Genomic DNA, 22,568 nt, shown 5'->3' on the forward strand with positions numbered 1-22,568 from the left:
TCTTGAGTTGAAACGCTTCGGTATAGCTCCCAAACCTCTTTCCTCTACTGTCATTCTGAAAGCATCTATCATCTCCTCAAAACAAAGGCTTGCAGATTCAATTAATATTCCGGAGGGAGGGCCCCCATACTCTCCCCCCTGAATATCTCCAACTTTGGCTGATTGTTGATAATTCTCCATCTCAGGAAAAAGAACTCCGAGCTATCAGCCAAGTTCCTTCAAAAAATAAAAGCTTGACTTGGGAAATAAATGTAAGGAATCCAGAAAGCATCCATGATATCAATTTATCTGAGACATTTCTCTCCAATTGATTTATTTAGAAACAGATCTGGCATGTCAAAGGCAATTTCCCAAGTGAAATTATTTTCGCGCATTACACAGAATCCACTTTCTCTCCTCCCTTCTCTCCTCCCACTTCTACACATCATAAATCACAATAACCAATTAACTGCCACTGGAATTTCTTAATACAACATACAGAATAACCTTGAACTTTTCAACTCCTCCAACTCTCTTTAAAAAATGTGGCAGCTGAATTTTAAAGCTGACATAGAGTTAATAGCCCCAGGGGCTGTCCTGTGAACCAGTTTTGTCTGTCATAAAAGTTGAACACAAACTCTGCATGCCCAGAATCCCAAGGAATGGGTGGCCTAGAGCAGAAATGAACTAATTTTCATGAATGTATAGATAGTACCTTTGATAACTCCAGGCCAGAGGTGGTATTTAGCAGGTTCTTACCAGTTCTGGAGAACGAGTGGAAATTTTGAGTAGTTTGGAGAACCGGCAAATATCACCTCTGACTGGCCCTGCCCACATCTGTTTTCTGTCTCTCGAGTCCCAGCTGATTGGCTGGGTCTTCTTTTGTTGCCCTGCACAGGAGAACGGAGCTGGAAAGCAGGTTAGTGGGGTGGGGAGGGAATGGTATTTTGAAGTAACCTTCCCCTGGAGTGGGGAGGGAGTTGAGATTTTACAATATCCTTCCACTGCCATGCCCCCCAAGCTACACCCACCAAGCCATGCCATGCCCACCAAGCCATGCCCACAGAACCAGTAGTAAAAAAAAAAAATTGAATCCCACCACTGCTCCAGCCTAGCAACTTCACCCAATAGTTTCATGTAGATATTAGAAGGAGGGAGAGAGTCAAGCCCTGAGGCATAATAAAATGGAGGAGCTCAGGAGCAGACACAGCTGAGTGGAACTGGCCTTGGAAGAAGAACTATGGTAAATTATGCTTCTCCCCCCCCCCCCAACCCTTAAGTAAGCCTGCTGGCCTTCTGCAAACCTCTTAAGACCTAGCTTGTCTGTCAGACATGGCGGTCAGCAGATTGAGCTCATAAGTTACATGAATTTGTTGACTGATTTACCCTCAGTGATCATTTTTTTCCTATTTGATACAGCTTTATTAATTGCATTTTGTTTTGTATTGATGTTTTTATTGTGTTAGCCACCCAAAGTCACTTTATGTGAGATGGGCAGCCATATAAATCTAATGAATAAATAAATAAGCTATGATCAATGGTATTGAACACTGCTAAAAGAGCAAGCGAGGCGAGGGTGATACACTACCCCTATCCTAAGCCCACCAGAGATCAACAACAAGCATGATCAGTACTATCTCAGTACTATAATCCATCCTAAAATGCAACTGAAAGGAATCCAGATAATCTGCTTCCTCCAGGCTCCTATGGAATTTCAGACCTATAACCTTCTCAACCATCTTCCCTAATAAGAGACAGTTGGAGACCAGACAAAAGATTAGATTCAGTGATGCTTATTTCTGTAAGCTGCCCAGAGTCACCTTGAGTTTGGGGACCATATATGGTATATTAATACATAAATAAAAAATAAATAAATGCCTTCTCAAGGAACCACCACTTTACCATGGCAAGCATTCTGTGTCAGAATTTCAAAAGATTGTCCATCTCTGGATAAAAAAAGGAATATAATTCTTAATTACTACTGAGAACAATATGAAGCTAGATGGGACCTCCCAGGAGCACCAGAGCTGTCTGACTGATTAGTACATTAAATTGTAGAAGAGTGTAGTATAGTTGCATGCAAATATTTGGCATCCTGCTCAAATTTGTATTTCAGTGAACAATATTTGGAAGCTGTCATTTTTATCAAAGAAAATCTAAAGGACTGATTGAAAGAGTACCCAGATTTTGGCATTTCCATATTCACTGCTTCTTCTCTGAACCTGTACACAATTGGACATAAATTGTAAGCATGCATTAAAATTTACAGAAATATATGTTTAACTCAGTGTTTAAATCAGTACCAGGCAGAAATTGTTCAGCTTGTATGCATAGCTTGAGTTAGAGTGTTTCAATACTGTCCTTGATCTTCTCCAGTAAGTCACAATGTATGCTGGAAACGAGCAGGGACTCTTTTTCTAATAGCATGCCTATATATTTTGTATTTAAACTGCCTATATTTAACTACAAGGCCCTTGGATTCAGAGCTGTAAAATTTAGTGAGTCCCCCCCATACCCAACCCTACATTCTTTAACCCAACTAAAATGTGCATGTACAGGGAAGTTCTGGAAATCATTTGGAGAAAGCAATGCTGAGTTGGATAAAATATCTGACCTCCGTTTGTTCATACCTTCCTTCCTTCTGGTCTCTGCTCAGTCTTAATATTCAATTACCTGCTTCCCCTCTTTCTTTCCTCAGCAGTGGTCCTATTAATGGTCTCCCAAGGGCCCATTCATCAGAATAGAACTAAAGAGTTATTAAGGCCGTAATTCTTGAAACCTGCTGTTCTCTGACAGGTGCCATAGATTCCCAGTCCTTAAGTCAACTGGTTTCATAGAGTTTGCTCCATTGTGGGCTGGAAATGACAGCTAGGTGGTATCCTTGGGGAGGAGGACACACAAGAAAGATGAGGAGGAGCCAGCTCCACCTACAGAATTTTTGGACCAAAATGACATGGGAAGATGTCCAGCTCAACCATGAAGCCATACTGCCAGAAACACTGGGGTATGTGTGTGGGAATAGTGGGTGGGGAATTTATCTCTCTGGATCATTAGATGTTTAGAAACATATGTTGAAGAAAAAGAGGGGAAGAGTTTAAAGCCTGATGCTGGTGGATAAAGGGTAGTGGGAGTGGAAAGAGATTGATGCTTGAAAAATAGCAAACTTTTTTATTATTTGAAATGTGTCTGCCTATATTAGATGGGTTAATATTCTTTGAATTGATTTAAGTGATGTATCAGGGTTCCTTTCCAAGTCCAGTGTCCTCCAGATGTAGGATACCATTCCCAGCATCATCCTTCATCATAGCCCAAAGTCATTGAGAGTTGGGTGGCATACAAGTTTAATCAATTAAATTATTGTAGCCATTAGGTGGGAATTATAATATTTCATCCCAGCTATATGGAGGATGCAAGGATGAGGTACTTTGCACCAGACTTATACACAGAGAGATGCCTTTTTAGGGGGAGGGAAGATCAGTTTCAAAATGTGTTGGACAATCATGAAATGAAACAGTCATTACTTTCACTATTGAAGAACCAGGCTGGAGATTTAAATCTTCTGTAGCAGTAGGATTAGAGTTGGCAAAATGGTGAAATTTATACATTGAGTCATATAATGTTCTTACTAGTTCTAAGCATACTTATTGGTTTCATTTGGCTGCACGAAGCTTCTTTTGGGACTGAATATTTAAAAAAAAAGGTCATTCAAAACCCCATCAATCTATACTGCAAATCCTGCTTCTTCCTAAAGCAAATACCATTTTATTACCTTCATCCATTCTGATTTTTAGTGACCAATGAAAGTGGCTGAGGTTTTTTTGCGTGGGGGTTGTCTTCATATGTCTTTGGTTTCTTCTCATTGACATGAGTCTATTGATGTAGACACAAATTGAGGGTCAGATAATTTCATACTAACTTTTGTGATCCATTCCACTAGATGTGTTGGATTCCAGCTTCCATCATCCCTATTTTGCATGCTGAATGGAAATGATGGGAATGGAAAGCCAACGTATTTGGAAGGCACCAGATTGGGAGAGATTGTTTCTCTACTCACTTTACAAGTAAAAAAATTCTTTACTGTATATAAAAAAGATGGAATTCCTAATCATCCTTCTACAACACCAGTGGTTCCACTTCCCAGTAACGATATGAAAGTGATCAACCATTGTCTTCTTTGAAGATGTTTTTCCAACTTCTGGTATTGTTGTGGTTCACTGGCAGCAGGTGCGGACAGCTGAGGTCTTGGAGAGCGAGGATTCAGATGAAGGGTCTGCGTGTGATGCAGGGATGGGGCCAGGACCACCAGGGAGTGGCATGATGCCTTCGGAGATTGTGGAGGCTGGCATCAGTGATGAAGAGGTCCCTGAGGAGCCTGTGCCCAGTGCACGTGCACGCAGGGCTGCTCGAAGGAAAGAGCAGCTGCAGCAGCATGGGCGACTCGGGAGGAAGGCTGCAAGGTAATGGCCCCTCCCTTAAGAGATAAAAGCCAGCTGAGAAACCGGAGTTCTTTGCAGGAAGCAAATAAGTTTTTGTACTCAAGTCTGGTGGACATTCAGAGTATCTTGGTTGGTGTTTGGAGACTCTTTGTGTTTGAAATATTTCTTAGTAATCTAGTATTCTTGACAGCTTTGCACAACTTTGGCAAGGCTCAGTCTTATCAGAGACAATTCGTTTGGAAACAGCCTTTTAACTGTGAAGGAACGGAATTCGTAAAGAATCATTAAAAGGTTTTGCTGTTACCTCTGTTTCGTGTTTGTTTCCTTGGAATTTGGTTTGGGTTAGAACAGGTATATTGGTGGAATCTCATCCAACTATTAACCAGGGTCATTCCTCTTTAGCTTCTCAGCCTAAAAGCTATTATCTGAATAACTATTAGAATGCCACTTAGATATTGTAAATTTAGTCATTGTTCAAAAAAACATTTAAATATATGATTAAACCATAAATAACATTCTTGTAATACAAATTTAATCATTCCTTTTTGTAAAATATACTTAAAACTCACATAATTAGTATAGATATTTAAGCAATTATTTTCAAAAACTACATATGGTAATAGAATTGACTGGTACAATTGAAATGAATAACAAAAAAAGAACCCTTAACAGAAACATATTGGAAGTTTATGCTGGTCAAAGAAAGTTCAAGTTTATGTGAATCAAAAATTCCAGTCTTGTGCTTACATAATCCTTATGCAGCACACACAACCCAAGGTATTTAGTAGATATGCCACCACTATTATTTAGTCATCCTCCTGGGTCCTTAATAGCAGCTTGTCACACAACTTAACATTTTCACAGCATGGAAATCAAAGATCAAGATCTTTTCATTTGCTTGATTTTTTTTTATATCAAGCTGCTCTTAACAGTGTGCTAGAGGGGTCAATGAAAAATTCAGCATCCCATCCAAAATTTCTCTCCCCCTGCCCTCCCTCCCCCCTTCTCTCTCTCTCTCTCTCACACACACACATACACACACACTCTCTTGATTCCCCCCACCCATCTACATTTATACTCAGCCTGATTATTGATTGTGAATCTGAATGTAATGATCCTACTGTATGTAGGCTCCTTTGATAAGGCAATGAGCCTGCCTTCAGTAGTGGAACCCACCCACTGACTTTGGAGTAAGCCCTGTTTTTTCATCAGAAAGGCAATATATAGAGAGGAGTAGAGGTAATACTGCCTAATGTAAAGATTTATTTTTCTAACGATGAAGAGAAGGGAAGATGTTTACATGAACGATGACAATCCTAGTGAACCACAGTATACCTGGTGCTGGCAAAACTGCAGTCCGTTTCTTATTTGCCAGTTTGATTACTTCGTGGTGGGAGGACAGACGCAGACTGCATAATCTTGGATTCCAGACTTGAAAGTCCTCATGATGCTGCTGAACTGTCAGCTACTTTCTCCCCAGCCTTCTGTAATACTGGCCAAGAACAACCTTCCAGATACATTGGATTTCAATTCCTTTAATCCAGTGGAATACGACCTAAGGGTTATTGGAATGGAAGCTCAACATGTCTGAAAGGCACTGATTGGTGGAGGGAATATGTTCATTTCTGAGTGTTATAAGACAAAGGGTAACATGTTTGTGTTGGCAACTGTGAGATGGCTTATGGGCTGCAGTAACTGTTGTATCTCTTGCAGCTATGGTGACATGGTTCCAAGCACCATTGCAGGGAAGATCTTTGGATCCATCTGCTCTCTAAGTGGGGTGCTGGTCATCGCCCTTCCTGTACCTGTCATCGTTTCCAACTTCAGCCGTATCTACCACCAGAATCAACGTGCAGATAAACGACGAGCTCAGCAGGTAGATTTGGGAGGAGGAGGAGGAGGAGGAGGAGGAGGAGGAGGAGGAGACTACAGACACGGGGAGCTCAATTATCTGTGACATTCCACAAATGGTTTTCTGTTTCTCCCTTTACAGAAAGTTCGCCTGGCCCGAATACGCCTGGCCAAGAGTGGCACTACCAATGCTTTTCTTCGGTATAAGCAGAATGGAGGCCTTGAGGTATGAACTCAATTGTCTGTTCACTTTGGTGCCCTCAGTTTTCTCCATGCTGGGAATCCTTAAAACAACGGCACAGATTGTTTTCTTAAAGCAGTTGCCTTTTCCTAGGTAAGGAAAACAAGGATCAGTGTGAATGGAAAACACATGCTGTTCCTCCTCCTTGCTTGGGTCAATATGCTCAGTTGTTGTGATTGCAGTCAAAATGAGCAAACTGAAACCTTTGCTCTTTGGGGTTGACTACAGCTGGGCTGTAGACATTCTCTCCATTGCATTCCATCAGTGTTAAGAATAATTTGCCAGAGCTGCATGTTAAGCCAAAGATAGTTTTAGGCAGAGCTAGTTGCCGAAAGATAAGAAAGAACAAGTAAAAGAATGGGATATACCAGCCCTCTTTCCCTTTCTTGGCCATCCACTTTCTGTCATATCTGTTATTGTTTTTTTCTCTCTTGATCTGTTTTTCTATTCCCCCATTTATTTACTTTATTTATGGGGATGCATGCAGCACTTAGCCTAATTTCAGAAACAATCTGCAAATGATCAGTCTAGACCTCTGGCAAAAAAAGCCTGTCTTTTCTCTGGCAAAAAGAGAAGTTGATGTGATTGTTTTCAGAGGGCTTTAGAAATTAGGCTGAGTACCATGTTCATCCCCAGGGCCAATAGTTACACATCCTTGGGTCAAGCTTAGAACAGTGCTTCCACCATGAGTCACTTTCTGAAACCAATGCTGGAATGCTCTTCCCCAGGGAATAATTCTGGTTCTCTATTAACTCCAACACTTGTTAATACAATCACAAAATCCCTTGAATGGGTCATTGGAAATGTTGGCATTTGATTTAGATTTATGTCCCAAGATTCCCATCTCTATGTCTCCCTTTCATCCAATCTAGGGGAAGCTGCGAGCTTCTTTTGTGCAAAGTCCCATTCATTAATGAGAGCAATTTAATTAAAGTGCTGTCCAAATAAAACAAAGGCTCGGTTCAAGCATTGCACTATACTACAAAATAATTTGTTTTGTGTTGGCTTGGGTGAGTACATACATTGTTGTTTACCTAGCCCATTTTCATTTATTCAACAAATGGCAACTAAAAGAAATCATAGTTTACTATGTTTGCACCTATTCATTGTTAAGGAGAGGAGGGGGTCAGGCTATTCTCCAAAGCACCTGAAGGCCAGACAAGGAATAATAGATGGACACTGAACAGCTTCATCACCGGAAGCTTTCAAGAAGAGACTGGACTGCCATCTGTCAGAAATGGTGTAGAATCTCCTGCTTGGGCAGGGCTGGACTAGATGACCTACAAGGTCCCTTCCAACTCTGTTAATCTGTTAAAGCTGTTAAAGGATAAAGGAAGACTGGCTGAAGAAACAGCTACTCTGGATGGTCTTCTATTCCATCAAAGGACCCAATTCAGAGCTCCTGGATTTTCAGGGCCTACTGTTGTCCTCAAGCCTTTCTATCAGCTTTAGCTGATTCAGATACTGCAGAGGTGTCAAACTCGAGTTCATTGAGGGCCGCATCAGGGTTGCGTTTGACCTTGGGGAGTGGGGGGCGTGGTCAGGGGGCATGGTCAGCTCCACATTACTCATGTTGGGGGCGCCTGTGGTGGCCCGAGCACTCTGCCAGCAAAAACAGGCTCCCAAGCTCCATTTTCAGCTGCAGCAGCCTCCTGCAACCCTCTGCCAGTGAAAACAGAGCTTGGGAGGGCAGTTTTAACTGGCAGAGGCACTGCAGGCTTGTTTTTGGCAATTTCCAGGGTGGTCCCGCAGGCCAGATCTATGCACCCCGCAGGCCAGGTTCAGCTCCTGGGCCTTGAGTTTGACACCCATGAGATACTGTGTCTCCTGTGGTGCAATAAACTTAACTGCTGTCATTCATGCATTGGTGTTTTCCAAATACTCTGTGAGTCAGACTGTCCTTGAAGATGGTCTGGAAATGTCAATTGCTGCACAATGCAACCTCCTACATTGCTATCAAGTCTTGCACCACTTGGTTTCTGTTCTGATTGCTAATTCTTCCTCCTTTGTTGGTCAATTCTTTGATCTTAGTTAATACAGGCATCATAGAAGCCTACTCTTAAAATCTATTTATCTTATTTGCGATATATTATATGACAGTATGTAAATATTTTTTTTAAAAAAATAACTTACCGTAAATAAAGTCAAATCCAGTGCTTCTCAAATGTTCTAATTTCAATTCCAATTTTAAATAAGCTCCCGACTTTATAATGCAACTGGAGTATTCTTTGTTGGAAGGCTTCCTACTTTGAAAAATATCAATTCCCTATAGACAGAAAGGTAGTCCATTAGAGAGGACAAATGTAACCACACCCTAACCCTGCAGTATTGTTTTCTAAATGCAGAAACCTTCTTTTCAATGGAAGGCCCTCAGATACTCAGCCACCCTTCTTGCAATCTGAAATGCAGTAGTCTAAATATATTTAAAAATTGAATAGGTTTTAAAGCTTATGCACTTAAGTTTCCCATTTTTACATTTCCACTTCCATTTTACATTTCCACTTCCAATGATGGCTCTGATAATTTAGATATGTGGATATTCAAGCTGGCACTACCAATTGTTGAAATGGAATGATTATATGCTGGTATGTGCATCAGATATCCCATCTGCCTTTATCTTCTTTCTCCATCAGGACAGAGATCCTGATGCACATGCCTTGGCAGTGCGCAACCGATCAGCTTTTGAACAACAGCACCACCATCTCTTGCACTGCTTGGAGAAAACTACAGTGAGTAATAGGAAGTGGGGGGGGGGAATCAAAACAGGGGAGGAATCAAAAATGGGAGAAATATGGGAAACAGAAATGGGACTGATGGGTGAAGCCTGCATTTGTATTTACAAATGAAATCTGCTTTCTGTCCAATACTTTGTGAGCCAAGTTTTCCACTTTACACTCTACAAAATAGCGAGCTACGATTTTGATGCTCGGATGGAATAATGAGGCTTTTGTTGCAAAAATACTTGAGGGTTTCTTACTATGGGAGAGGTTGGAACTGTGTTGATTTTATTCTTAAGCAGTTTTCCCCCACCCCAGATACAAAGATGTATATGAAGAACTGCACCCAAAATAAAAGCAGCAACATTAATGGGGAGAGACTCATTACAGTAACTTTGTAGGGCAGATCCCTCCCCCAATAATGGCTTCATTGCTTCTGGTAAAATGCTACCTACTTTTATTGTAACAAGGATAACTGAAGTGCAGATTGCCAGCAGACGCAAAACTAAATTAGTTACAGCCCTTTAGTGTTTATTATTAAATTATAGTTTAGTGATTAAACTATAATACAGGACAGAAATCTTAGGATCCTATGTAGGTCTTGAAAGACTGAATTGTAGTCCCCAGAAGCTTAGAGTGGTAGTAGTGGCATAGACACAGTTTAATTGAGAATAACTCTGGAGACTGCATTATAATGTCCATATGGTGTAAAGTTTAAACTGTAAGCTACTGTCAACTAGAGTTCATATGGAGCTGTCCAAGGTCCTGTTTTCATTTGTTCTTGGTGCAGAAAGACTTTTGCCTTGATTCAGTTTATCTCAGCTGAACTTCATCACTGTCTTAACATTGTTCATCTTGATTGGAATATGGCTGCCTAGATTTGATATGATAGTCTGAACTGATTCTACAGGTTTCCAAATGTATGTTCTATATTTTTCTGCTCTAATTGACAACTAATGAATTAGAAATGAGCAATGATTATGTTTTGCAACAACATTATTTTACTAGGATAGTTAAAACAGGAAGGGGCAGCAATGAAGGACAAATTTCTCTTCGGGCCTGGGGAAATGGTAATAAGATAACAGACTCGCTGTGAGAAAAGACAAGCGATGGGTATTGGGTGCCCTCCCGCCACCCTTTTTTTTCATAAAAAGCTATTGATGGCTGAATTTGCAGTAACTGACCCAAGAAGGGGATTTTAGAGTTTTATTACTATTTCAATAAAAATGTCAGTTCAGTGCAGGAAAAAAGGCAGAAACTATATTTTTAGTCATCGCGAATGGAATTGATAATAAAAGTGCTAGAATCATAATGCCGTAATACAAATTAATGGTGTCGCCATTCTTAATATCCTATTCATAGACTTTTTTTTAGTTGCGGTCAGTATTTCTCGGAAGAGTATTGAGCTGAGAATGCAAAAACAAAGCAATCCAAATTATTAAAAATTGTTGGAGCAAGTTCCTTATGAGGAAAAGTTAACAATAATTGAGCCTTTTTAGCCTAGAGGGAAGGGTGGGGAAAGAGGCAAGTGAAGGGGCCATAATAGAATTGCATTAAATTACACATGATGTGAAGAAAGTGTTTAGGGGGAAACTCTGATGAAGCATTAATTTAATAATCTGATATGAGTACACTTGCGGAAGAAGGGGCATTTGGGAGTGAGAATAGGTTTGTCCACTCACATCAACCTCTATTATTATTATTTTTCTCCTTCTCTCCCTTCCCCTTCTCTGACATTTTTTCCCCTCATCCACGTGCAGAGTCATGAGTTTACTGATGAGCACACCTACGGTGACTTTTGTCTGACTGAGCCCCTGGGTTACCGCACCAGCCGCAGCACTTCTCTCTCCTCTCAACAAGGAAGCAAAGGGGTTCTAAGCACCTCCTGCTGCCCCCGCCGCAACAGGCGCCGCACCACCCGTCTCACCAACTCCACCATGTCTGTGAGCCGTGCCAGTGCTCAGGAGCTGGATATGCTGAACAGCCAGAAAAGTGCTGCCCCCCAGAGGTAGGAAGCATGCCTTACAGCTTTTAACACCCAGCCAATGGAAAGAAGGGATTGCTTCCACTTGCATTTTTCATGCTAAAAAAACAAACAAAAACAAAACACCTTTGACTACTTCTATTATCTGTAGGAGACAGTGAGGATGGGGGAGACCCACTCAAATGTGTTACCAAAGCTATGCAGTACAGAGCGAAGACTCAGCTCAGTAGCAAAGCATTTATTCTCAGGTTTAACCCCCAGATGTTTCCTGCCTGAAGGGCCACTGATAACCAGCGCTGACTGTATTAGCGCTGACTGCTCACAGATTTTTTTTAGATTGATATGCTGATAATGCAAACTGTGTCTCACTAATAGTAAAAAAATAAATTACATATAAACAAATAAAATTTAAAAAAACTCATAGCCTTTCATTATTTCCCTTTATCCACCATGATTGTCATTTGGTTGGGGCTGCTGGGAGTTTTGGGTAATATCTGGAGTGCCACTGGTTCCCCATCTGTGCCTTCCACCCTGAAGACCAAAGACCATCTGTAGAGTATGTAAAAAATACCTCATGGTGATGTATAAAGAATACCCCTAGAACAGAGTACAATTAAATTTTAAAAAAATTGTACACATTTAAAATAGAGTAACCTGATGATTTAAACTCCAGGTCAACAAAGTTCTTGGCACAGTAAATACATTGGTTGTCTTCACTGTAGATAAGAAAGTCCAAAAAAAAAAAAAGTCTGGATAGTGAACATTGCAACACCTGGACACAGCAGAATAGAAGGGAAAGAATCAGAGAAAATCACAAAATACAAAGACCTGTGCCAAAAGAAAGCAAAAATAGTATCAATAGGAACAGATGCCATGGGTGCAATTGCAAAACATTTGGAGCACCACTTAAGCATCATTGATAAAAATCCCCAATTGCAAAAAAAGCTAATTTACTTGCAACAGCTTACATCCTGCGACAATACCTCTAACACCATCAAACAAAAACTCCTGCCCACCCCAGGTCCTTGGGAAGGAGTCGATAGGAGGACAAAAATGCCAAATCCAATCTAAACATCTGGCTGACTGCCTGATTGCATATATGGCAGTGTAATATATTGCCATAGCTGCTTTCCTTCTATCTCTTGCATAACTGATTTTACAGCTAATAAATATGACCAGATTTGTTTAATAATACAGTGGGTCAGATTGTACTTGCAGCTCAGCTATTCTATCAAGTACAGCCAGATCCACCGTAGGATGAAGCATAACGGACATTTATGACCAGTTTACTTTAAAAAAAAATCTGTTTGGGCTCTGCAGGAGGAAGTTGGGCAGTTATGGCCTTAGATAAATTGGATAGAGAAGTTTAGGGTTAGAGTTAGGTTAGGCTAGGGCAACATGGAGGAAGGGAATCAAGAATATAAGTGATATGTTAGTGCCCATGGATGTTGCAGATTGTATCAAGGCAGTCCTCCATTTACCACCATTCATTTAGTGACCATTGGAAGTTACAATGGCACTGGAAAAAAAGTGACGTATGACCCTTTTTTCACATTTACGACCATTGCAGCATCACTACAATGATCAAAATTTGGACGATTGGCAACTGGCATGTGCTTATGATGCTTGCAGTGTCCCAAAATCACGGAGGTCACCTTTTGGGACCCTCTGACAAGCAAAGTCAATGGAGAAGCCAGATTCACTTAACAACAGTGTTAAATAACTTATCAGCTGCAGTGATGCCCTTAACAATTGTGGTGAGAAAGGTCGTAAAATGGGGCAAAACTCAACAACTATCTTATTTCGCAACAGAAATTTGGGGCTCAGTTGTGATCATAAGTAAAAAAAAACTACCTGGAATGATTTTAGGAATTTTGCTATGGTTTGGGGGGGCAGTTGCCATTGTTTGCCACCCAGGGTCACCTTTGTGAGATGAGGAGCTATACCAGTTGTTCAAATAAGTAAATGAATCAGGACTGGAGACTAAAGATAAAAGTCTCCAATGTCTGACTCTAGGGGGCGGTGCTCATCCTCATTTCTTAGCCGAGGGAGCCTGCATTGTCCAAAGACAATTTCCGTGGTCATGTAGCCAGCATGGCAAAGATGCATGGAACACTGTTACTTCCCACTGAGGTGATACCCATTAATCTACTTGCATTAGCATGCTTTCTAACTACTAGGTGGGCAGGAGCTGGGGCAAGTAACGGGCACTCACCCAATCTCAAATGCGGGCTGTCAACATCTTTAACTACTGAGTCATCGTTCCCCTTATTGCTGGTGGCTGATGGGAATGAAATCCCAAACACCTGGAGGGCACCCTTTGCCTTCCTAGACTAACACATGAGCTGGTCTCTGTTGCTTAATACATATGAGATCTATGCCATGCAGTTCTATTGATTGATTTATTATATTATTCATAGGCTGCCTTTCAAGATTAACTCTCCCCTTGTGGTTTGTAACATATTAAAATTTAAATTTTTCTTTAGAACTCTTTACAATTCAGAGCCTTGTACTCTAGAAATATTGTAACAGGGTTACAGCAATGTTATGGCAGCAATAACATGCATGAATGCTTAAAAGTACACCCCATTGTGTTAAGTGAGACAGACACTTATTCCATTATAAAGAACTGCTGTTTTCTAATCACTAATTTGATAGTGATTAACTACAGGTGTCAGCAAGTAGCTGACCTTGGCTATTTCCCCAGAATCAAAGTTGATCTGACCTGGTTCATACATGGATGGGAGACCACAGGGAACCTGCTAAAACTATAGAGCAAATGGTTTGTAGTTAGGTCCCCACTCATTTTATTTAAATGGCTTTCTGAGGGCTGTGAGGGGCATGGGTGGTCAAACAAGGGCTACCTTAAGGGCTTTAAGGTCGAAAGTGAGAATTATTTCAGGGCAATGGGAGGGCAATGCTGCAAATCAGATTTTTCTGCCTGGCTTTGTTGTAATATTAGATTATTTTAGGACCATAAAGAGGTGCTGCATGTAGCTTGTTGGTGTGAGTCCTTGCCTCGCATGGCTGTATTCCACAAAACGCACCATATTACTTCCCACCAGAGTGGGGAAGCAGGGAATGTTATGGGTCCCCTTTCCTAAGAGGCCCATTTAATGGAATCAAGAAAAAGGGCCTTCTCTGTAGTGGCTCCCTCCCTGCAGTGATAAGATTGGCTTCCACTCTCACACTATTTTACAAGGCCCTGAAGGCATGGTTCTGCCAACAGGTTTGGGAAGCCCGGGATGATATGAAGCCCATCAACTGGCTGGTCTTGTTTTTGTTGCCTGGGAAATATTTGTTTTTGTACTGGGCTTTTATCTTTGTAAGCTTCCTGGAGTCAGTGAGAGTGTGTTGGGCAGCCATGTACATTTTCTTAATTAATTAATTAAGCCTTGGCTTAGTGTTCTACATGAGCCCAACTACTGTGATTCATTCACCCTAAAGGCTTTCATATTGCATGACTCCAGCCACTGCAGTGTCAAAATCATAATGGTTTGTTTCGTGAACCTCCCCAATGTTGGTTTATTCAGGAAAAGCATGGTTAAGCAAACCATAGCTCATTCTGAACCAAGCTGGAGCTTGTCTTTACTGTGCTAGCTCCTTCCTACTCTATACACATGACCTGTTGAAGCCTTTCTTGCTTAAAGATATAACAGATACAGCAGTTTTTCTGGAAAGCTACATTAGAGTGGTGATCTGTCTATAACTGATGAAAGATGAGAACAAAAGGGTTGGAGAGAGGCTTTCCATCTCTCCACATCACTGTTTTCATTTTCCTGGGAAGATTCATTCCTGCTGAGAATCTAAGACTTAGTGCAGATTTAAGATTGAGTTGCATTAACAGGTGAGGGGGTAGGATGGTAGTTGATTACATCGCCAAAAGAAAAAAAATGTTTGCCTAAAGAAGTTACCAAATATTCAATGGACATACTTTTAATAAACATCCCCTTTCCAAGAATGATTCTGGGGGAAACTGAACTGATAGATGGGTTTGAATGGAAAGAAGTTTGAGGAAAGGCTGAAAGAGGCTGTGCAAGCACAGAGAAAAGAAGTTTTAGGGAAGAAGCATAAAAGCCATGTCCATTATCTGAAGGAAATGATAGGGAGAATGGCTGACTGCTTATTGGCACCCGTTCAGCAAGAAAAAAAGAATCTACTGCAAGAAAGCAGGCATAGCATCAGCATCTGGAAGAACCAGAAGAAGCATTCACTGGGGAGAAGCATTCAGTCAGGGGTGTTTTGTGTCAGAACTAGATGGCTTTTGATTACTGCTCTAGACTCCATTTGTGCTATTTCTGTTGAATCTTCCAACAGAATGAAGAGCTTGTCAGTCAAAAGGATGAGTTAAGTTATCTGCAGATTGACTGCTATAAATGTGATCTCTCCCCACACCCCACCTCCCTCTTGCAGTAATTGAACCAGCTGCTCTGATGCAACTGGACATTCAGGGGAATGAATTAGCCATTGTGTGTGTGTGTGTGTGTGTGTGTATGTATATATGTGTGTGTGTGTGTGTGTGTGTGTGTGTATGTAAATATATGTAAATATTTTATGGAGCATTTTCCAATAGTTTATAACACACAATGTTTACAATGTTTTTTACAATGTTCGCCGTAATATAATTGAACTACTGCATAGGAAATGGAAGAAGCCAACTTTTCATATACTGAGGTGAGCAAAGTAAGGCAGAAGAATGCACACCCAGCTGTAAAATGGAAGCTGGCTGGGTGCAGGGATACCAGTAGTCTAAGGGCTGAAGGAAAAACGGACAAATAAGTGGAAAAACCGGAGGACACAGGAGACCAAGGAAACCTTTTGGGGGTCTGGAATATGGAAGTAATGGTACCCAAAGGACAGATCAGCAAGAGGTCCAGTCAGCAACTCAAGAAAGTTGGGGGAGCTGAATTTAATATATGAATGATAAGCCAAATGTTAGGCTGCAGGTTTCCAAAATTGTTAAATTCAATTCCTTAATTTCAGCAAGACTCATGTTTCTTACAGTTTTTTTTTAAAATAATGGATCTTCTGCCACCTCCTGGCAGAAGGATAGCAACACCAGAGGAATAGTACTGAACCAAGAGCCAAGAGTCAACCATCCCATTGTCGTATGCAGCAAAGGAAACATTATTTTACCAAGAGATCCGTATAGGTACAAAAGAAGCAAAGGCAGTTCTGAGGTTTTGGCGCAAAAGGTAGCATAGTTAAATTCCCCCTTTTCCTCCCCAGGCTGTCCTGTGTCCATTGTCCACCAATACCGTTCAATCGTATTGTTTTGGGAAACAGTCTGCGCCGCACAAAAGGGTCCCATCAAGCGACCTTGAAATGTCGGGATTTTCTCAGGCTGCAAACAGCTCACATGAATAGACATGAGTACGAAACATGAGTCTTGCTGAAATTAAGGCTAGTACTTAGGAACTGAGTTCAAAAATGTTGGAGACCTGCAGCCTAACACTTGGCTTATTTTTTGAAATCATGGATCTTCTGCCACCTCCTGGTAGAAGAATGGCAACACCAGAGGAATAGTACCGAATCAAGAGTCACCAAAGTCATTAGCTTAGAGTTAGAAAGGAGGCCTACTAATCATCGCCCTAACTTGGCATGTACACATTAGGCTAACTCAGAGGTAATGTGGCTTTCTTTGTTTGAAAGCCACACTCAACTTACCTCAGCAAGGCTGTATTCCAAAAGTAGATAAGGAAATGCTCCATGGGGTTCAGGGGCTTTAAGAAGTGAAACGAGTGCTTAAGACTTTGAAAGGTTTCAAGTACACAAATGGCTCCATAACTTTCCTAAACATAAAAACATACAAAGCCAGGGTCTGAAATATTATAACCACAGCACTTGGCCATCAGTATGGGTCGTGATAGAGATGAGGATTGCACTCCAAAGCACTTTTGCCTGATGTGAACTCAGCTAATTGTGTCTCGCAAACCATGGCCTACAACTTAGCCAATTGTGTGAACCCAGCCATTTAGATCACACACACAGTAAGCTACAATGTGGTTAGTTTATTATATGGCAGTTTTAGTATGTTGTATGAATGCAGCCAGTGTTGTTTGTAAACTCTAATTGTTTAGCTTGTTGCCTGGACCTCATCAATGGTGAGCTTCCTTTTTATCCTTTGACGTAACATTTTCCCCCCTTACTGTATATTTCTGTATTTTTAAAATATATATATATAGTAAATACATTTTTACAAAGTGAAAAAGATAAATACAAAATTGTATAAAGAAAAAATTACAAAATGAAGGGGAAAAAAGTATTTAATCCCTTACTGGACATTTCTGAAACTGGGTTACATAATGAGAAAAGAATCACATTCTATACCTGCTAAAAGACGCACCTCCTCCTCAGCCTTGGCTGAGCTTTTAAAATGCTCATGCATGATTAAGAATAATTTTCCTTTGTAAGCACCACGGGTGAAAAAAAAGCAGTGCAGACAGGAAGCCTTCAGAGGCAAGTTTTCACTTCATTAAAACGCCTGAAACTTGAATGGCACACAATAAGTGTGAAAGATTTACCTCAGAGCCATTCATCTCTTTAGTTTCCCTGGAATGACTTCCTTCCTTCTCTCTTTTCTTCCTCTGTCCCTCTCCCTGTCGGCACACATATATTAAATCACTTATGCTTCTTTTGGTCTCGTGAAGATGATCAAATAGAGTCTTCCTTTCAAATGATTGACTGACTACAATAGTCGCATCAAAATATAAAAAATCTATTAGGATGTTCATAAGATATAAGCATTTGATTCAGATTTATTTATTTATTTATAAAGTTTATTGGCTGCACGTTACCACAAGATGGTAAGTGGCTTATAGTAAAAAAAAATCTATCTACATTAAAACATAAATTAAAGCCTAAATAAATTAAAATAAATTAAAATCTTAAGGACACATGGGGTGGGTGGGGACAGACTGGGAGGAGGTAGGATCCGTTGTTTTTCGATCAACCATTTCTACTGTGCTGCTCCCCCATTGGGACCCCCAAGCCAACTGGCAGAGACAGGTCTTTAGGCCCTTATAAAAGGATAGGAGGGTTGGGGCCAAACTCATATTGGGGGGGAGGTATTCCAGAGGGCAGGAGCAACAGCAGAGAAGGCCCTCCTCCTGGACCCCGCCAGCTGAAATAATTGGGCTGATGGGACCCACAGCATGCCTCCTCTGCCAGCACAAGTGGGACAGGCCAGATGAAAGATTGGGTGCTACATATTTACCAACCAAATGCAGGAATCATTGGATAAGAATGTGTACAGTTCCAATTCCCTCACTTCACTCTTGTATTCTGTTACATATTTGGTCTCTTCCTTGTTTGGAGTGGAACTGGGCTATAATTCTCAATCATTCAAATGATTGAAAAAACTTTCATTTAGTAAAAGAAATTATCTTCACAGAGGCTGAATGCATGCACTGGGCTAAGCCAAGTGTGACTTGTTTTATTTATTTATTTGCTTTTTAAAAGTAACAAAAAAGAAAAGGAATAAAGCACAAAGATAATTACGATTGATACCTTCTCAAAGGAAAGAATACATGAAAAGTGCTTTAAAAAGTTTTAAAATATCACAAAAAAGAAAGTACAGTATAACATTATCAGTTACAATATACAACACTGAAACTTATCTAATGTAAATATTATTCAAGTGTATGTATACTTTATTTCTATGTATACATTTGTATAACCATTATTTTTTACCTATTGCATTTTATAAAAATGAGTTCCATATCTCGTTATACTTATCCATACAAAATCTATGTCTATAGGCAATCTGCTCCAAGGTGGCAAGTATAATCAGGTCTTCAATCCAGTGAAAGGGCCATTTATCTTTCCAAAATGCAATATCAGTATTGTTTGACCCTCAAGAAGAGCCATTTACATTGTCCACTTGTCACATTCCATGTTGTAGATATGTAATTCAAGAAATCCTCTGAAAATTTTAACTTTTGTCCAAAAGTCATATTTGTATAATCCACTACTTTCTCCCAACATAGTAAATAAAGGACTTTGTCAAACCATGCATTTTTTTAAAAGCATTATCCTTATTACATCTTAGTCTTTTCTATACAAACATAGTAAAAAAAAATTGTTGTGTAAGTCTTCGTTTAAGATCCATTGGCACTCTTGCTATAGATGTTAAGAAACTCTTCATCATCTAGGCAAAATATAAATCTCTAATTGTTATTCCTTTCATTTCTTATCATCTTCATATAAAATTGATTTATCAATAACTACTATAGGAATGAATTGCATGTTTTTAGTTGTATAGGATTTAACAAGTTGTTCTACAATCTCAACTGTCTCAAAACCTGAAAATGCTACTGGTCCAACAGTGTTGTTAACAAATGTTGCAGCTGTAAATATTGCCATTTCAGCTACTAAGTTATTTTTTTGTTTATGGTTTAGCAGCCATTGTGAATCCAGTTGCTAATATAATTTAAGACTCATTTATCTCAGCATGAGTATTCCCCTCCTTCCCTCCCACATTCCTCCTTTCTCAATATGATTAAAGTCTTTGCAGGGATCATCCTGTAAATCAAGCTATGTGGTTTAGTATCATTTGAAATATACCACATATTAATTTTTAATTTTTGCCTGTTATTGTTTTATTGTTATGGTTTTTCTTTTTGGATTTCAATAAAATGTGTTTTTAAAAAAGCGACCACCGAGGAGACTGAAGGAATACAAGCAAACTGAAGATAAAGCAGCCTAGCTTTTGGACTATATATCTCAAATATAATGGATACTTATAACTAAATATTCACAAAATGCAGGGGTGGGATTCTACCAGTTCGCACCTATTTGCTAGAACCGGTTGTTAACATTCTAAGCATTTGAAGAACTGCTTGTTAGGAGAAATTACTGGCCTAATCCTGTAAGGAAGGCAGGAAGGAAACATTCTGGTGTTGCTTACAGATACTGCCTCTCCATTAACCCTTATTACATTTTTGGCAGGAGTAGACTTCCTGTCTCTGGAACTTCTCTGGTTTTTTTCCCCTCCTTTGCTAGTATTTTGTTTGTGTGGAGTGACCATTCAAAGTTACAATGGCACTGAAAAAAGTGACTTATGAATGTTTTTCACACAACTGTTGCAGCATCCGCACAGTCATGAGAGGCCAGGTGAAGAGATGGTGGCTCAATGTGAGTGATATTGAGTTGGCCACACCCAGCCAATAACATGACCACCAAGCCATGTCCACCCAGTCACATGACCACCAAGCCACGCCCACCAACTAAGCCACGCCCACATAACCGGTTGTTAAAAAAATTGAATCCCACTCCTGACTAAATGGAACTGTTAATTATTTGCTGATGGGTTATAAACAGCTGAGGAAACTGTCCTAAGGTTTGGACAGGGAACAAATGATGGAAGATGGACATATTTCAAAATAATTAAAATGTTGGGAATCGGCTCTTTGGGAGAATCAGTTCTCTGCCATAGACCTTTGTAACCTGTAACCTCTGTAAGGAAGGCTGAAGTTCATTCAGCCACCTCAGAAATATATTGTCTGAAGTGACTGCATTTTTACAACAGGCTCCTTTTGTTTAGTTTTAATATTTGTTAGGAATTTTTGTGGTTCAGCCCATCGCTGAGCCTCCCGATATGGCTGTTTATTTGCATTCTTCAGTATTTGCCATGGGAACAGGGAGTTATTGCTCAGCAATATCTGGAAAGTTTTTGATTCTCCACCCAAGGTCTATTATTAAAGAATCTCATACTTTGAGGCTGGGATGACCTCTTCATTCATAATTTTTTTCTCTCTTCCTTCCTTCGTTTTCTGCTTCTCTAGTCGTTCCAACCTGAATGCCAAAACCAATGACAACTTGAAGCTGAACTGTGACACAACTGACTTCACAGCAGCCATTATCTGCATCCCCACTCCTCCTGCCAACACACCAGATGACAGTCACCCTCCGTCACCTAGAGGCCCGGGTGGACCAGTACGCAATTCCAGCCTTTCCCCTCCATACCTTCTTCACGAGACTGTCAAGATCTCCTCCTTGTAAGAGGAGGCTGGGGTGGGGTCGGGTTGGTGGTCCTTTCTCTTTCTGGAGTCCCTGTTGGTCAACAGAGTCTTACTTAGGATGTGGGGATGGGCTCTTCCACATCAGTGTTCCACCCCATCCTGTTGCTGCAACCTGGAGAAGATCAGAAGGAATCAGCTTTCTTTTTAGGGGTGACATTGATACCCACCAACACAGGGAGTTCTTACATAAGAGATGCCTGCCCAACTCCCATATCCCACTAGTCAAAGCCATAGAGGAGATGAAGTGGATCCCAGATGCTATGCAACTTCAGAAGAGTAGAGCAATGCAGGGAAAACTGGGTCACAGTAGATGGATCTCTGGGGTACTCAGGAACATATCCCAGCTATGGGGGATGGGTTTTTTACCCTTTAGATAGTTTTCACAATACCAAACCTCTTGTCTCTGAAGTTGTGAACAATGAGCTTTTTGTTCTCTCAACTGTAGAACTGAAGAAGGCTTTAGATTCTAGAGCAGGAAAGGAATCAAGGACTTTGGCACTCGTGGCTTTAGAAAGGAAGAATCTAATGGTGAACTTGTAGGTTACCTACAGCAGTGTGGCCAGGGCTGACAGATGAGTTGCAGGCTGAATGTACAGCCAAAAAGGTCAGAAAACCTAGTCCTCATGGTCTAGGTCTCTTAAGAGAGAGAGAAAACCTCTTTAATTAATGCTGTCCCCAGCATAGTCAAGAAAGTGCTGTGAAGTGATTAGAGTAATGACCCATGGATGCTTGCAAGATTTAAGGAGGGAAATGAAAAGGGGGAAAAAAGACACAGAATCAATAAAGCTTCCAACAATTTTTCTATCTCCTGGCTAAGCCATGACATCACTGGGGTGGATGGAACCTGAAAACTTCCCCAAAACCCCAGCTGCCACTTTTTCTCTTTTCTCTTATTCTCTCCTCTCTCCCAAAACCTGTTCAGTCTCTTGGAAACTGCACTTTAAAAGAAAAAAAAAGCCTATTGCACCAAAATGCTACACCTCATGGGAATCTCATGTATTATGATCCCAACCATACAGACACACACACACACAAAGAGAAGCCTGCACTTCCCCACATTGTGTAGCATAAAGACTGTGCATGTGTATTATACCTCCAAGAGGGAGATCCCAAGTTCACAGCTGCAAACTGTCACATGCATGTATAGCTGGGTTCCCTTCTCATCTCACCACCCTGATGGAAGATATGCTGTGAAGAACTGAACCAACTCTGCAGAGCAGGATACACTGGTCCTTGTGGCCACCCTTCTCCTACAGATATTTTTTGGATTGAATTAGCAGGGAGAGAAAGACTGGATCTTGATATTAACCAAGCACTGGGGAAGGAATTAAAGACAGT

General features: G+C 40.6%; 1 protein-coding gene across 1 annotated transcript in view; it reads left to right on the forward strand.

Annotated features, from left to right (window-relative positions):
• KCND1 (potassium voltage-gated channel subfamily D member 1) overlaps positions 1-21,210 on the forward strand; it is a 55,743-nt gene extending 34,533 nt beyond the window's left edge. Inside the window, exons 3-7 of the mRNA XM_026676410.2 lie at positions 6,129-6,291; positions 6,409-6,492; positions 9,141-9,236; positions 10,985-11,232; positions 20,994-21,210. Of these exons, the coding sequence (XP_026532195.1) occupies positions 6,129-6,291; positions 6,409-6,492; positions 9,141-9,236; positions 10,985-11,232; positions 20,994-21,210 (808 nt within the window). The remainder of the gene's footprint in view (positions 1-6,128; positions 6,292-6,408; positions 6,493-9,140; positions 9,237-10,984; positions 11,233-20,993) is intronic.
• Positions 21,211-22,568: the final 1,358 nt, after the last annotated feature.

This window comes from Notechis scutatus, chromosome 2 (genome assembly GCF_049901735.1).
Source record: "Notechis scutatus isolate UNSWTSFEM ecotype Mainland chromosome 2, rNotScu1.2, whole genome shotgun sequence".
Taxonomy (NCBI): Eukaryota; Metazoa; Chordata; class Lepidosauria; order Squamata; family Elapidae; genus Notechis; species Notechis scutatus.